We start from the raw sequence: 18726 nt of genomic DNA, 5'->3' as shown, positions 1-18726 counted from the left end.
AACCTAGTTAAGCCTTTAAATTTCACTTTAAGCTGTATAGAAGTGTCTTGGAAAATATCAAGTTAAATATTATTTACTGTCATCATGACAAAGATAAAATAAAACAGTTATTAGAAATACGTTTTTAAAACTATTATGCTTAGAAATGTGCTGAAACAATCTTCCCTCCATTAAACAGAAATTGGGGGAAAAAATAAACAGGGGCGCTAATAATTCAGGGGGGCTAATAATTCTGACTTCAACTGTATATGGCAACATCAATAGCTTGAGGTATCAAGACATCTGTGCTGCCAATTACATTACAAACCACAGGAGAGGGCAAATTCTTCAGCAGGATAGCGCTCCTTCTCATACTTCAGCCTCCACATCAAAGTTCCTGAAAGCATAGAAAGTCAAAATGCTCCAGGATTGGCCAGCCCAGTCACCAGACATAAACATTATTGAGCATGTCTGGGGTAAGATGAAGATGAATTCAAAGAATCTTGATGAACTCTGGGAGTCCTGCAAGAACGCTTTCTTTGCCATTCCAGATGACTTTATTAATACGTGATTTGAGTCAGAGATGTATGGATGCAGTCCTCCAAGCTCAAGGGAGTCAGACACAATACTCATTCTTTTCCAACTGCACAATGACTTTATATTCTACACTGTACATTATTATATGTTAAGTGACAAAGTCAGAACTTACTGTCCTAATTAAATAATTAAAAATCAGTGCATTATCATATTTTATTTTGGTAAAATAAGCTGAGACCTTTACCGTTCATATAAGCCACTTTTGATACCAAATGATCAACTAGAAGTCAAGGTATTACTATTTATATATAGTTTATATCAAAAGTCAACCGATCAGACATCAAGGTCCCATAACACAATTCACTGTCCATAAATAAACCCGAAAAAAATAAGGTAATCGTTCAATATCCATTATTCTTCTCCAATTTCGTGCAGACTAAACATCAAATCTGTTTCTAATGTAAATCAAGCATTCAAGGCAGCTTTCACAGCAAAACCCAACTGAGAAGCAAAACATAAAGTGCTGGATGTTTTATTAGCATATTGAGTGAATTAGCGTCCCCATAGAAAAGAAACCACAGCTGTGTGTGTGTGAATATGTTTGAAGAAAAGAAATACAATCAGGGAGCAAAAGCAAACAGCAGAATACACCACAGTTCCCAAAACACTAGCACAAATATTCTCTCCGACGAGAGTTAATGCCACTTATTATTCTCAAATGCCTCAAAAATGAAAACCACTTTAGCAAACACATAGAAAAGTACCAACTAAATAAATGAACTCATATATATACACACCATATAAATTGTTTCGAATAATGATAACGCATTGTAAACCGGAGCAGGCGGATGAAACCCTGAGAGTCAAAACCATGACCATGCAGAAAAGACCAAAACAATCAATAATAATCTGAATAAAAAGATGTGCGTTATAGTTATAAGTATTAAGAGTAAGAAAATACACATCCACTTCTACAATGAGGAGAACACATTGCACTAAAGCCCATAGTGATACTGAAACCTCTTAATGTCGCCGAGCTGGAATATAGTGATAATAATACAATGCCAAGTGCTGATTAAGACGTGATATTGGTTGCTTCTGTCAAGTACAACTTCATACATGTGTAAATACCGTTTATATAATAGATTTTTTTAATAAGGAGAGTTTGTATGGAAGCTTGTTTTCTTGTTTTTAAAAAAGAAAAGAAAAGAAAAAGATAATTGTGACTTTTTATCAACTATTTGAAATCTTTAAGATTGTTTTGGGTTATAATTGATCTTACAGGCATAAGTTGTTTTTTTTTTACATCTTACAATTTTGATTTATTTTCAAGATTATAAATTGACATTTTACAAGTTTCATTTATGGCCAATATTATACGTTTATATCTAACAATTTTATTTTCAAGATTATAAATTGACATCTTACAATCTTCATTTATTGTCAAGATTATAAGTTTACATACCATTTTGATTTATTTTTAAGGTATTAAACTTACATCTCACGATTTTGACTTTACAGATTTTAGGCCCACATGTCTAATTTTGACTTCTTTTCCAGATTCCAAGTTGACATGTTTTAAATTTTATTTTTCGAGATTATAAATTTATATCTTAGAATTATTTATTTATTTTCGAGATAAGTTTACATTTTACAATTTTGACTTCTTTTCCAGATTCTAAGTTTGAAGGATTTTGTCTTAGTTTCAAGATCATACACTTACAGTACATCTACACTGTAAAAAAAAAAATAAATCCGTAATTTTACGGTTTATTTTCAGCAGCTGCGGTGCCGGAAAAAAACGTTAAATAACGGCCGTTAAATTACAGGAATTTACTGTAAAATAACATACATTAAATTACAGAAATTAACTTAAGTTTAAATTTCTGGTAAATTTCTGTAATTCAACCCCTTTACAGAACATTTCTGTAATTTATCTGTAAAATTACGTTTTTTTTTTTACAGTGTACAATTTTGACTTATTTTCCAGATTATAAATTCACATTTTACTATTTTTACTAATTTTCCAGATTATAATTTTACATTTTACAGTTTTATTTTTAAGATTGTAGATTTATATCTAACAATTTGGATTTATTTTTAAGATTCCAAGTAAACATTTTACAAACTTAACTTATTTTCTAGATTATAAATGTATATCTTACAATTTTGTATTATTTTCCAGATTATAGGTTTAAATAGGTACAAGTTTGACATATTTTCCAGATTATGAATTTATATCGTACTATATTTATAATTAAGTTTGCATCTTACAATGTTGATTTGTTTTCCAGATTCCAAGCTTAAATCTTACAATGCTGACCTATTTTCATGATTATACAATTACGTATTTATTCATTTTGATTTTATTTAAGTTTACATCTTAAAATTTTATTTTAAAGATTATAAATTTACTTCTTACAATTTTGATTTATTCAAAAGATTCCACCTTTACATCTAACAATTCTGACATATTTTCAAGATCATCGTTTACATCTTGGTATATTTTCCAGATTCCAAGTACACATTTTATAATCATGAAAATAAATAAAAAATTATTAAGTTCACATCTAACAATCTTGAAATATTTTCAAGATTACAAGTTTAAATCTTACCCACTTGATTTATTTTTAAGATTATAAATTTACATTTTACCATTTTGTTTTTTTTTTAAGGTAAAACTTTTACATCTCACGATTTTGACTTCGACTCTAAGTTTACATCTAACAATTTTCTTTTATTTTCAGGATTATAAGTTTACATCTATAGTTTTGACATATTTTCCAGATTTTAAGCTCACAATTTTGACTCATTTTTAAGTTTCTTTGCCCACATAATTATTATTTTAGTATGTAACAGTTTGTTTATAATTATAATCACAAGTTGACATTTATCAGAATTTTACACATCTTGCAATTTTAAGAACTTCAAACTTTATTTTAATATATTATTTTGCAATTCAGACTTTTTACATCGCAATTAAATCTTTTTTCAGATCTCACAGTTCTGGTCTTACAATTGAGAGCTTTTGCAGTTTCTTTTTTTCTTGGTTCTGTGTTTCTAAGAAGTCGGAAATGAGGAAATTTGAGTTTATCTGATGCACTTTTCTAACTTTCTCATGATTTTGAGTGTTTCTGGTGCAATTTTGAATACTTAATTAGTTCACATCATACAATTTTGACTATTTCTCACTCAGAAACTTCAAATTTCAGTATCTACTGTAGCAGTTTGTTTTTAATATAATAACAAGTTTGCAAGTTAACATCTTATTATTTCTTGACATTTGACAATTTTAACCATTATTTTACGCGACTATTTTTGTCTCATAACTGTTTGCAATGCAAACTTTTTAACATTGTGAAATATTTTTTATATGACAATTACAGCCTTATAATTAACAGCTAATAAAAACTGCAATTCTAAGTTCCTCTTTCCAGCGATTCTGAGTTTATAAAATGTCAGAAATGTGACTTTTTTTAAAAGATTTTCACATCTATTTCAGTTTTTTTTCTCTGAATTCAAATGTTTATATCACACAATCAAAACAAAATCATAATTACAAAATGTAAACTCAGAATTGTAAGTAAAAACTTATGAAAAATGTCTCAATTAACCTTTAAACTTTCTATTTATTAGTTCCTGACAGAAATAAGCTTCCGCAACTGTGATATTCAGAACATCCGTGATCTCTACAGACCAGGGGTCAACAATCTCGGTCCTGGAGGGCCGGTGTCCCTGCAGGGTTTAGCTCCAACTTGCCTCAACACACCTGCCTGGATGTTTCAAGTATACCTAGTGAGACCTTGATTAGCTTATGTAGGTGTGTTTGATTAGGGTTGGGGCTAAAATCTGCAGGACACGCCCTCCAGGAACGAGTTTGGTGACCCCTGCCATAAACTATTATAAAAGTGCGAGATGCAATATATAAACGGCACAGATGTGCGCAAACGTCTGCCCAAGCAGATCCTGCGTTCGGTCAGGGGTTTTTATGCCATTGGTCTAGTGAAAGGCCATAATCCGGGCAGTGAAGGCTGGGACAGCTGTGAAGATCCAAACATTTTCCAGGCTTCAGAGTCTCCGTTTGAAAGCACATTCGTGTTCGGAGCGAGACTGTAGCATCTGCCATATAAACATGTGTGCACAGATGTGTTGAACGCTTTGGTTTTCGAGAGCAGAGTCTCTGCACAGAGTTGTGCAATGTGTGTCTGCAAGTCATTGTTGTGGTTGATTATAATATGCATGAATAATTAAAGAGACAGTTCAACAAATACGTATATATGGGCAAGGATTAATCGCAATTAAGCAAATAAAAAAGGTTGTTTTGACATAATATATTTGTGTATATTTATTATGCAAATGTGACACACACACATACATAAAACTATACAATTCTATTTTGTTTTTATAGCTATATAAATTTGTATCATATACAGTATGTCTATATTTTACACCTAAATACAAATGATCTTGAATGTGTGTGTTTATATATACAGAATAAATATACACGGCACACACTTTCTTTTTCGTATGACATTTTGGATGCGATTAATCATTGACCAGCATTAACATATACATATATATTCTGCTAGCATTAATTCACCCTCATGCTCATATAAATGGTTATGATTTTCTATCTTTTCCTTGATAAAACAGATGCAAGATGTTCAAACTGAGATTTTATCATTTATGTCAGAAGTTTTGAAGTATTGCATATAAATGTTAAGTTTTTATGGTGTTTTGTTTTCCTCTTTTTGACCATTTATATTATTGCATGGACATCCCCTAAAATTAGCAATTTTATTTTAATTCAATAATTAAAACTACAAGTTGACATTTATCAGGATTTTACACATCTTGCAATTTTAACCTTTTTTTCTGAGGACTTAGGATCAATTTTTTATAAAAAAAATATTTTGCAATTCAGACTTTTTACATCACAATTCTGACTTATTTTTTATCTAACTTTAAATTTATGGTTGCATTATACAATTTGGGTTAATTTTCAGGATTATAAGTATACATCTTGCAATTTTGAGGTTTTGGCTTTTTTCTGGGGACTTAGGATCTATTTTTTTATATATAATATTTTGCAATGCAGACCTTTTACATCACAATCCTAACTTTTAATTTCATAACTAACTTTAGATTTATGTTTACATTATACAATTTTCATTTATTCTCAAGGTTATACAATTACATCTTACAATTTTGACTTTTACCCTCAGAATTCAAGCTTTAGTATGTGATAGTTTGTTTTTAAATACAACAAGTTGACAGTTATCAGGATTTTACACGTCTTGCAGTTTTATCCTTTTTAAGCACTAAGAATCTTTTTTTTTTTTTTTTACAAATAATAATTAGCTATTTTTTATTATTATTCATTTCTGTCTGTAAGATATTTTCTCACTTCCTGTGTATTTTAGGGCGCTGTAAAAAAACATCACCGACGTGCTTTCCTGGGTGCACCATCATTTATTTATTTTTTTTGCAACAAGCCTTCCAGTTGTTCTGACTGGACCCAGACGGATTTGAGCGGATTGACTGTTCCACAGAATTTTTACATCACAATTCTAACTTTTAATTTCATATCTAACTTTAGATTTATGTTTACATCAAAAAATTTTGATTTATTCTCAAGGTTATACATTCACATCTTACAATTCTGACTTTTCCCCTCAGAATTCAAACTTTAATATGTAATAGTTTTCTTTTAATTACAACTACAAGTTGACATTTATCAGGATTTTACACGTATTGCAATTTTATCCTTTTTAAGCCTTTAGAATCTATTTTTTATAAATAATATTTAGCAAATTTTTTTATTATTATTAATTTTTGTCACTTGTAAATATTCTCTTACCTCTAGTGGATGCTACAGCACTGAAATAATACCACTTGCACTGAAGTGCTTTCCTGGGTGTGCCATTTATTTATTTATTTATTTTTTGTGGACCAGGCCTTAACAAGCCTCCCAGTTGGTCTGACTGGACCCAGACGGGTTTGGGAGAATTGACTGGTATACCGCACAGACTTTTTACATCACAATTCTAATGTTTATTCCATATCTAACTTTAGATTTATGTTTACATCTTACAATTTAGATTTCTTTTTTTTCAAGATTATAAGTTTACATATAAAAATTTTGACTTTTCCCCTCAGAATTAATATTTTAGTAGGTAACAGTTTGTTTTTAATAATAATTACAAGTTGACATTTATTAGGATTTTACCCATCTTGCAATTTTAACCTTTTTTCTGAGAACTTAGTGTCCATTTTTTTTTACAAATAATAATTAGCTATTTTTTATTATTATTAATTTCTGTCTGTAAAATATTTTCTCACTTCCTGTGGATTCTAGGGCACTGTAAAAAACCATCACCGACGTGCTTTCCTGGGTGCACCATCATTTTTTTGCGGACCAAGTCTTAACAAGCCTCCTAGTTGTTCTAGGAGTCCAGTTCTGGACTGGACCCAGACGGGTTTGAGAGGATTGACTGTTCCACACAGAATTTTTACATCATAATTCTAACTTTTAATTTCATAACTAACTTTAGATTTATTTTTACATCATACGATTTTGCTCTGTTTTCAAGATTTTAAGTTTACATTTTACAATATTGACTTTTCCCCTCAGATTTCAAATTTTAGTTTGTCATAGTTCATATTTTTATTATATTTGGTTGACATTTATTAGGATTTTACACATCTTGCAATTTTAACTTCTGTTCTGAGGACATAGGATCTATTTTTTTTAATATATATAATATTTTGCAATTCAGACTTTTTACGTTGCAATTCTCATAGTATACATCTCATAGTTCTGTTCTTGTAACTGAGAATTATAACATCTATTACTCTCTTTTTTTTCCTTGATTAGGCTTTTTTGAGATGTTGGAAATAAGCAATTTTGCGGATTTATTTGATGCAATTTTAAACCTTTTCATGATTCTAAGTTTATATAGTGCAATTTTCAATAATTTTGAAGTTCTCGACACACAATTTGGACTTTTTGTTCACTCTTACCTCAAACTTTATTATCTAGCAGTACATTTTTCTTATAATATTACAGAAGATATTGGAATTTATATGGACTTTATATGACATGAGAGTGTATAAATGATGGCAGAATTGTAACTGTCAGATGAACGACTTCATTAAGGTGTTGTGGTGTGTATTTTAAGCCAGTAGATGTGTGTGTTTTTATGTTGTTTTACTCCCAGTGGACCTGGGAGGCTGTGGTTGAACGTCTTTTGGCATCCAGGCTTGAATTAAATTGATCATTGACCTCCTTCAGCCTCTTCTCCTCCAGAAAGGCCACCAGTGAATCCCTCATGTCTACCACGTCCAGCATCTCCTGCAGGATCTCTGCCTCGTGCTTTTGCTGCTCAGGGCTTTTCTCTGAATCTGCACACACAAAAACAACAGCACAAGAAACATCCAATCAAGATTTTGGGATTTCATATTAATTGACAGGTAGAATACTACTGTTATTCATGATTCATTCATTTTCTTTTCGGCTTAGTCCCTTTATTGATCTGGATAATTTAATTAAATTAAATAATAATAATAATAGTAATAATTCTGTAAAAAATATTTTATCTTTTTAAAATATTTTTTTTGTTTTATTACTTATTAATTATTTATTATAAATGTATTTATGGTGTTTTACTAATTAATTTTTTTGTTTTATTATTTATTATATAATAATTTATTTATGATGTTTTACTAATTATTCACTGTACACACTTGTGCAATATTATATATAATTTTTATATATTATCAAAACATAATTTTATTATATACTCACAATTTATTTACTAATTTATTTTTGTTTATTAATAATTAGAATTTGATTAAATTAATTTAATTACTTCAATTTAATGATTACTAATAATAATTCCGTAAATAATATTTTTATCAAGATTATTTTAAAATATGTTTTATTTATATTACTTATTATTTATTATACATTATTTATTCATTTATGATTTTTCCTAATTAAATATGCACTGTACTTACATAATTTTATATAAAATATTTTTAGATATTATAATATAATTATATTACACACACACACACACACACACACACACACACACACACACACACACACACACACACACACAATATTCACTGTACACACTTACACAATATTATATATATATTTTTTATTTATTATTACAACAATTATATTATATACACACACAAAATCTATTGATTAATAATAAAATTATATTGTTTAATTTAATAATAATAATAATAATAATTTAGTAAATCACATTTTATCTTTTTTATTATATTACTTTTTTAATATTTATTTATTTATTATAAATGTATTTATGATGTATTACTAATTAAATATTCATTGTACACACACAATATTATATATAATATTTTTATATATTATTAGAACATATAATTATATTATATATACACAATGTATTGATTAATAATTTAATTATATAATTTAATTTAATTAAATAATTAATAATAATTCTGTAAATAATAATATTTTATAATTTTTTGTGTTATTACTTATTTGTTATTAATTTATTTATTATAAATTTATTTATGCTGGTTTACTAATTAAATATTCATTATACAAACGTACACAATGTTATATATTATATTTTTATATATTATTAGAACATATAATTATTTTATATACACACATCATTAATTAATAATTTAAACATATAAATTAGTTTAATTAAATGATTAATAATAATTCATTCAATCATTTTTTATTTTATTACTTATTTATTATATATTAATTTATTTATTATGTTCTACTAATTAAATATTCACTGTACACACTTAAACAATATATATATATATATATAATTTTTTTATATTATCAGAACATAATTGTATTATACACACAATTTATTTATCATTATTTTAATTATAGAGTTAAATTAAATAAAAAATTTTTTTAATAATAATTCTGTAAATAATATTTTATCATGATTATTTTAAAATATTTTTATATCACTTATTATTTTTTATATATTATTTATTCATTTATGAATTTTACTAATTAAATATGCACTGTACTTGTACTTGTGTATACAGTTTTATATTAAATATTTTTATATAATATTACAACATAATTATATTATATACACGCACAATATTTACAATACACACTAACACAATTTTATATATAGTATTTATATATAGTATTTATATATATATATATATATATATATATATATATATATATATATATATATATATATATATATATATATATATATATATATATATAATTTAAAACATTAAAAAATGAAATTAAATACTAAGTCAAATGGCAGGACTATTAAAGTGACCAAGTCAGTATAAAATGTATTTATGTACTGACAAGCAACACTATACACACACGCACCCCCACACACACAGTTTAAGTCTAGTTTATTTTTTTCCCTAATTTCTGTTTAACAAAGAGAAGATTTTTTCACCACATTTCTAAACACAATAGTTTTAATAACTCATTTCTAAAAAGTCATAAATTTTATCCATAAAAACTGCACATAATATTTGACTAGATATCTTTCAAGACACTTCTATACAGCTTAAAGTGACATTTAAAGGCTTAACTAGGTTAACTTGACAGGTTAGGGTAATTAGGCAAGTTTTTGTATAATGATGGTTTGTTCTGTAGACGGTCGAAAATAAAATTATCTTAAAGAGGCTAATACTTTTGTCCTTAAAATGGTGTTTAAAGCTGCTTTTATTTTAGCTGAAATAAAGCAAATAAGCCTTTCTCCAGAAGAAAAAAATATCAGACATACTGTGAAAATTTCCTTGCTCTGTTAAAGATCATTTAGGAAATATTTAAAATAGAAAAAAAATTCAAAGGGGGGCTAATAATTCTGACTTCAACTGTGTACACACACACACACACACACACACACACACACACACACACACACACACACACACACACACACACACACACACACACACACATACACATACACATTATAGTATATATTATTATATTGTACATACATAGACATACGTAAATACATATTATCACTAATGACTGTTAATAATAATAATAATAATTTTTACTTGAAGCTTTATATAAAATATATAATATTTATTTAATATATATTTATATAAAATGACAGCTTTTCAAAACAAATTCATGTCTCATTATAGGATTATTGCGATGAATATAGAGAAAATGAATTTATAGACAGCCAGATGCTTCTATAATTACTGTAAAAAACTTTTTGTAACTGATTGTGTTCTACTGTGAATGTAGTTTAATTCGCACCATCCATTTCCATGTAGCGGCGCAGCTCCATCTCCAGCATGCTCTGTTTGTCCTCCAGCTCCAGCTGTCGAGACCTTTGAAACACACATCCACAATAACACAAACACATTACGCCACTGCTGTTAGCAAAGCCTGTAATTTAGTTTCTAACACACAGCATCCAATTGCGCGCACAGCCAATATATGCTAAATACATGCAAAGCGGCGGCTTAAATAAATGAGGCCACTCGGAACATTCATCTTCAGCATTAGAGCTCGTCAAAGACAGACAGAAAAGAGGTTGCCAGGGGCAACAAGACCGTAAGCTGCTTCATTGAGCCTTCAGCTTTTCCTTTAACACATGCAAAAATAAACCACGTTCTGTCTACAATACCTGCAATTGAGTTCATCTCAATTGCGATTGAATTACTGCTGACTTACAATTAAAACGTACAATAAAAACGCATAATTACAAGGTTAAGCAGCTGGGATGCTGATTCATTTAAAGTGAAACAATATTAAGTCAACACATTAATACAAAAACAGTTCTAGTTGATTATTAGCATGCCTAATATTAACATATTGGCTGTTCATTAGTACTTAAAAGTATTTATTCTGCATAATTATATTCTACAGCCACAGCAATATCACCCAGCAGCCCAGGACAGGTTACTTAATCAAACTAAGCAGGGCTGAGCTGGTCAGTACCTGGATGGGAGACCACATGGGAAAACTAGCTCGCTGTTGGAAGTGGTGTTAGTGAGGCCAGCAGTGGGCGCTTAATCTGAGGTCTGTGTGGGTCCTAATGCCCCAGTATAGTGAAGGGGACACTATACTGTCAGTGAGACATTAAACTGGGGTCCTGACTCTCTGTGGTCATTAAAAATCCCATGGCACTTCTCGTAAAGAGTAGGGTTGTAACCCCAGTGTCCTGGCCAAATTCATTTAATCGGCCCTTACCCATCATGGCCTCCCATTCATCCACCAATAGCTGGAGTGTGGCGAGCGCACTGGTGCTGTTGACCTATGGCTGCGTTGCATCAACCAAGTGAATGCTGCACACTGTGTTGTGGAGAGACCCCCCCTCTCATGATTGTGAAGTGCTTTAGGTGTGATACTGTATATGCGCTATATAAATAATATTACTTACTTACTATCCCTAATCCTGCCTAATATCTAATCTTAACCACTACCTTTTTAACCTACCTGCAATTAAACATAAGCAATTGAATAGTTTGTTAATGGGGAGAATTGGATCTTAACATAAAGTGTGAGCAAAATTAACTAAAAGTCATCAGCAAACTTCCCCCCTTGATGGATTATAATTTTTTGAATCCTGTTTTCTACAATCTAGTTTAAATATGCAAATGAGATACATTTCCAGCACAAAAACAAACGTTGGGTTTAAAATTCTCGTTTCATTCTAATCACACTAATTTTTATTAGGGATGCACTGATGTATTGTCAATATTTATCAGCTAATATTGCATTCATTTAAAGCTTAAGTGTGACGTCACGCGAAGTGGCTTCCAGGTCCAAACGCTATATCAAACTGTATAGAAAGACTGAAGGCTGATTTATACTCGACGCATCCGCTAGTTCGATTAAGTGCGTGCGGCGAAAGTGACGTCATCGCAGTGTTTGATGAGGTTCGTTTTAGGTGCACGACATTTCTTCTGGTGGAGAGCACAACTTTTTCCGAGACTCAAGAGAACAGTTCGCGCATCGCCGCATTGCATTTGAGTTGGATATGAATCACTTCGAAGAGATTTTGGTTGCATTTACACTGCAAATCTTGTAGGTCAATTCAGATTTTGTGACCATATCCGATTTTTTTGCTGACCTGCTTACATCCTCTTTTAAAAGGGATTCGCATCCAATTGTCTGCATTTCCACAGCACACGCCAAAGGCGCAATGAGCAGGAAAAAAAGAGCAGGCGCTGACTGACCGCTGATAATAAAAGTGCGCCTATTTCTCTGTTCCTGTATTTAATCTTTTTGCAGGTTTTTATTTGTAAAATTCTTTTTGACAAGTTGTTATACTATAGTTTATGACAGAAAAGTCCTCATTTGGCCATCTACTTTTAATCTAGGCCTTTTAAAATTAGTAGGCATCTTAATGTAATGTCCATGGCTTGATTTACAGTTTGCACGTGATATACACATGACAGAAATTGTGCTCTCTCTTTCTCTCTCTCTCAACATCCTTAAATACTTGTGCTATATGACAATATAAAAGCTTTGTTAGTCCTCGAGTATGAGATTTAAGGTTTGCGACTCTGCTGTATATTGACTATATATTGACGTCAAATATTACAAAGATGATTATTTTCTACATAAATATAAAAACCACTGCCTCCATGCCTTCTTCATGGCTTTTTTCAGTTTATTCATGACAATTTGCTAAATATATATATATATATATATATATATATATATATATATATATATATATATATATAATGTTATTATTATTAGCAGATTATTTATTATTTGCATTATTAGATTATTTATAATTATTTATTATTTATATTTGTTTTAATAAAAATAAGTTTAGATTTGTTTATCTGGCAGGTTTGGGAGACGTCTGCATCACTATCCAGGGAATAAAATAAGACGCATGTTTGGATATAACTCAGTTTTTTGACCACACTTTGTTATTATTGTTCATTTATCCGCCTTGTAAATAGCAAATGCACCATGACGCGACGCAACTGACTCTTACATGGAATGGGTGATGAGACTCTGATTGGTTTAATTCTCAAAACAGAAGTAAATAAGTGCAACAATGCGCTGAGGCGCAAACCCTATTTTTCCGTCCTTAAAATAGCTAAAGTGGATTCAGACATGACTTTGCACTTAGATCGTTAAAATAAAGCCCTTTAAGTTTTCTTTATATTAGACTACATTACAATAATACATTAATCTCAAAGTTGACGGGCGCAAAAAAAAGATCGAGTTGTGTTTAGTCACAGTTTTTAGACTTACGCCACCATGAGATCAGACTCCTCTGACAGCAGGTTGTTTTTCTCCTGGACCAGTTCAATCCACTGATCAATGATTTCAGGGTCACCTGTACCTAAAAACACAAACACAGACACTCTCACAATGTTAGAACGCCTGCAAGAGCTCCAAATCCTCACAGACTTTACACGCTTTTCATCCTGGAATACTTACTATAAAACAGTACTAAAATAAAATTCATGTGCAAGTTAAAAACATTACAAACATTTTATACGGTTGAACAAAAAAACAAACAAACACTTGAAACTTAAAATCTGTTGAATAATTTGAATGAAGGAACTGTTTATTGCATCTCTGATAACTTATTCACCCAGATGAAGATGTACAGATTTAATGGACATGTCTGTGACGTACAAGTGTTATGAGGGTTAAAAATTTCTCTGGTTTTCTGTGGGTCTGACTGCGGTCTAATATGATGAAATGGCACCTTTACTGGACTGTGTGTGTGTGTTTTTGTCTGCAGATGGATGAGTTGTCATACCCGTCTCTCCTCTCAGAGCTCGCTCCAGCTCCACTCCTTTCTCCTCCAGCTCTTTAAAGGTCACTTCGATCTCTTCCAGACGTCTCTGAATCGACTGTGGAGGCGTCACAAACCAGGACACCACCACGGGAGAAGAACAGATTTAATTACAACACTCCATTTTGTCATCTTCATATATAAATTCATGCTGGGATTTCTTGTACTGCTAACAACTGAGTTTACAATAAAGGTTGTAAACATGAGTGAACAATGAAATACAATGGGCTATATGCACAGCCAGTGTTTTTCAGCCACCGATAAACTTCAGGTGGAATGTTAATGTGACTATAAGCTTCCTTTTACAGCAACTATGTAGTAATGTATTTATTATGTAACATTTTAGGAATGTAACGATTCACACAACGATTTACAATACTATTTTTCTACAAAAAAAAAAGCCCAGTCTTATACAACAGTGCCCTGCTTTGCATTAGGCTGTTGATAAACCTGTTGGGATTTATTCTGTGATAACAACCCCCTGGATGTATGCTATCTCTAAATAATTCGGCTAGTAAGCAATCTACACCATGCAGGCTTGATGCAGACCAGATCTTTCTCACCTGAGCTTTGTGGAAACGCTGGATTTCAGTCATTTTTGCTTTCCGCTCCAGAGTTTTCATCCTCTTTAAGTTGCGTTTCTCTGAATCCGAAAATTCAAAATCAGCTCCCTGAACGCATAAACACAAACTCAGAGTAAACACCTTTTAGCTCACACACACACACACGCGCACAAACGCACACACGCACGCACGCACACACGCATGCACACGTTTGTTTTTGTGAAAAGTGGGGACATTACATAGGTTTCCATTCATTTTATACTGTCCAAACCGTATATTGTATTGCCCTTACCCCACCCCTAAACCCAACCATCACAGGAGACTGTGTGCAGCTTTACTCTCTGATTAAACTCATTCTGTAGGATTTACAAGCATTTTGAGAAACGAGGACGTCACCAATGTCTTCACATTTCACCTTCTTTTTGTAATACCTGTGTCATACCCATGTCATTATACAGATTTGTGTCCTGATATGTCACAAAAACACGTACACACAGGTACACACAGGTACACACAGGTAAACACACGTACACACACGTACACAAATAGAAACTCACAATAGACCATTGCATAACTGCATCAAGAAGCAATTCAATCAAAACTTGTTAAATGTTAAATGTTAATGTTAAAACAGCTATAATGACATTATTTAACAATATGTGGCTCTTAATGGATTCTCAGAAGCTATAGAACTTAAAAATGTAAAACAGGAAATAAATTGAGACTGTTGTTGTTTACATCCCTTAAAGGCCGCATTTACACTGCACTGCTCAAGTGACTCAGTTCAACTCTTTTTTCACATTGTCATTATAGGGTATTGTGTGTAAAATTGTGAGGAAATAAATGGATTTAATCCATTAATCCAGGCTGTAACATAAAACAACGTGAAAAAAAGTGAAGCGCTATGAATACTTTCCGGATGCACTGTACACTTTACGGCCAATCAGTTACTTAAATGTGCTTTCAATATGGTTAGTGTTAAAATCCAGGTTGGGTTTTGGGTTAGTTGCAAACATTTAAATACATAATTAATTCAAATAACTACAGTAAGTACTGTACATGAAACATTTATAACAAAAATGGTCACATTGACATACTGGAAATAGCCAAATTGTGCCAACAAATACAAAAAAAATACTTTATATAACAACTACGAAACATATTGCTTAATCTCACCTTGCAATCCAAATAATGTTCAGCCTGAAGGTCCTCTTCATCCTCATCTTCATCATCTTCATTATCATCTTCTGATACATACTGATCTGGCTGACTTTGACCTGATGAGCGAATAAAACACCAAAATTAGCAACTGAAACAAAATATAACATTTCTAAAACTTTCTTTCTTTCCTGTACAGTTCAACTGAAAAAACACAAATCAAAAAAGTCAAACATCAGTAAAAAAAATCATTGAATGAAATACAAAAAAATATTAAAAGGTGAATAAGCTAATTGTCAAAAGATGTTGATATTTGAAAGCACCAAAACAATCATGCCCATAGTCAACCAGACCCTTTTTGATATTGCCACTATAGTTACTAGACACACCCCTTACTGCTGAGTGGCTGAAATGTTTTGTGACTCAGCCAGAAGCTGTGGTCAAAAAAGCATTTGGGTTACCCTGGCTTACCCATACTCAAAATTCGTCCTCTGCAAATTTTTTTACTTTTGCACACCCTCACACAGACAGTAAACATACTTCTGGAGCAGTGTATCATTCACTCCCCCATCTTCGATAACTGTCAGGACTGGGAATCAAACCTCCAACTCCCTGACCATAAGACCACAACTACAAAAGCCGTGCAATATTTAAAAAATAATAGCTCTACATTTACTAATGCATTATGAATATCTAAATTCATGCTTGTTAATATTAGTTAATACACTGTTAGTTACACTCTCAGAAATAATGGTATCACTGGGGTGGTACCTATTCAAAAGGTACACTTTTTTACTTTACAGGGCCACAATTGTACCTTAAAGAATTGGTTTCCGAAGTGGGGATCGGGGCCCCTTTAGTTTAGAATTGCCATATTTTATCCATAACACACAGAAGATAAAAATAGTTAATAGTTACAAAAAAAAGCAACAACTTGCAAATGAAAAGCCATCAGCCTTTAAATTTTTTTTCATAGGATTGATGTGTTTATGTTAGATTAACGACAAAGCAATAGCGTCAGCTGTAGCAGATTGTTTTTATAGCACCTTTGACACTTTTATGGCATGACTATGGCCCTTAGCTGCGCAGTGTGTGTGCGTTTTGTGTGCAATTCGTAAGCGAAACTTTGTGATCTCACAAGGGCCGGAAGTACTTTGTGTAGTCCCCAAAATTCATTCATTGTAGGCTTTGCTAAGCTAACTCTGTAAAAACCAAGGTCTCCCTTTGCATTGAACTTTGAGCTTTTTACATTCAGAGATGTTGTTTATGTTTGCACAGCTACATTACACATCAACTAAAGTGTAAAATATGATATCGTAGTGGACCACCCCTTTAAATAAGTAGCTTGAACAAACAGCAAATGTATTTTTTCAGTGTACACAGAAGCTTGATAAATTGTTTATTTTTCAAAATATTGCATTGTTTTGGCTGTTTACATATCTGTATTTCAAGGGCGTAGAACTGAAATGTCCCCACCAATAATTTAATTGACTTATTTAAGAATAGGATAACATAATGCTCTGTCAACCCTTAGTAACCTACATGTGCACCAAGTCAAGTTCGCTACGAGTTCACCGTAATACTATTAACTATGGCTGTGCAATTAATCAGAATTCAATTTCGGCCTCCATGATTATGGAAAATAACAATCAGGATAAAACAGTTAAATTGCATCACACACCTTCGTATGTTTCTCTACATTCAAACCTCCTCAAGCCTGACTGCAGTGAAATTATGTTAACTGACTTGGGACATGTTTTTTATTTGTATTATTAAGTGTTTATTTTATATTATTAATACTTTATTCATGTTTTTAAAAGTGCAAAAGGGAATTTGTGATGTTCAATGCATGTGCTCCAGGGATGCATGTCCCCACCAACGTCAAGAGCAAATCTTTGCTCTTTCTGTATTTTATTATTGTTCTGTATGTTCAAAACCAGCAGATTATACTATGCAGTTCGCATGGATTGTACTTATTGTCATTCAAGCCGCCTCATAGCAAACAGGCCGCTTGTTTGAATCCCAGCTGGGCCAGTTGGCATTTCTGTGTGGAGTTTGCATGTTCTCCCCAAATTCGTTGGGTTTCCTCCGGGTGCTCTGGTTTCCCCCACAAGTCCAAAGAGTCACATAGGTGAATTGGGTAGGCTACATTGTCTGTAGTGTATGTGTGTGAATGAGTGTGTGTGGCTGTTTCCCAGTGATGAGTAGCAGCTGGAAGAACATCTGCTGTGTAAAACATATGCTGGATAAGTTGGCAGTTCATTCTGCTGTGGCGACCCCAACTTAATAAAGGGACTAAGACGGAAAAAAAAATGAATGAATGAAATTGGCCATAGTGTATCTGTGTGAATGTGAGTTTCCCAGTACTGGGTTGCGGCTGGAGAGGCATTGGCTGCATAAAACATGTGATGGATTAATTGGCGGTTCATTCCGCTTTGGCGACCACTGATAAATAAGAGACTAAGTTAAAGTAAAATGAATGAATATTAAAAAAAAAAAAGGTTTCAAAATATTTTCCAACCTGCAGGAACTCTGTGAACGCTAAATCGCTGCTGGAGCCGCGGTGAAGACAGATTCCACGGGGAAAACTTGGAGCGCATCTTTCCGTGCTGTGAATGGCCAGTCAGCGGCAGCGGAGGTTCACTCTTCCTCCTTATGCAGGGGCGGTTTCGTTGCTCACGATG

General features: G+C 31.8%; 1 protein-coding gene across 4 annotated transcripts in view; it reads right to left on the bottom strand.

Moving 5' to 3' along the window:
- Window positions 1-1032: 1032 nt before the first annotated feature.
- The window catches only part of mical1 (microtubule associated monooxygenase, calponin and LIM domain containing 1), a 508844-nt gene continuing 491150 nt past the window's right edge, over window positions 1033-18726 (bottom strand). For 3 of the 4 annotated variants that reach the window (XM_073938669.1, XM_003201226.7, XM_073938668.1), the window contains exons 18-24: window positions 18564-18726; window positions 16061-16161; window positions 14885-14992; window positions 14286-14379; window positions 13769-13859; window positions 10802-10875; window positions 1033-7920 (exon numbers count right to left, since the gene is read on the bottom strand). The exon at window positions 18564-18726 is cut by the window's right edge and continues 549 nt beyond it. In XM_073938669.1, the coding sequence (XP_073794770.1) occupies window positions 7727-7920; window positions 10802-10875; window positions 13769-13859; window positions 14286-14379; window positions 14885-14992; window positions 16061-16161; window positions 18564-18726 (825 nt within the window). In that variant the 3' untranslated portion in view covers window positions 1033-7726. 4 annotated transcript variants of the gene reach the window in all.

The sequence above is a fragment of the Danio rerio genome, chromosome 23 (assembly GCF_049306965.1).
Source record: "Danio rerio strain Tuebingen ecotype United States chromosome 23, GRCz12tu, whole genome shotgun sequence".
Classification (NCBI taxonomy): Eukaryota; Metazoa; Chordata; class Actinopteri; order Cypriniformes; family Danionidae; genus Danio; species Danio rerio.
The sequence above is the reverse complement of the archived record's forward strand: the minus strand, read 5'-3'. Positions and strand labels throughout refer to the sequence as shown.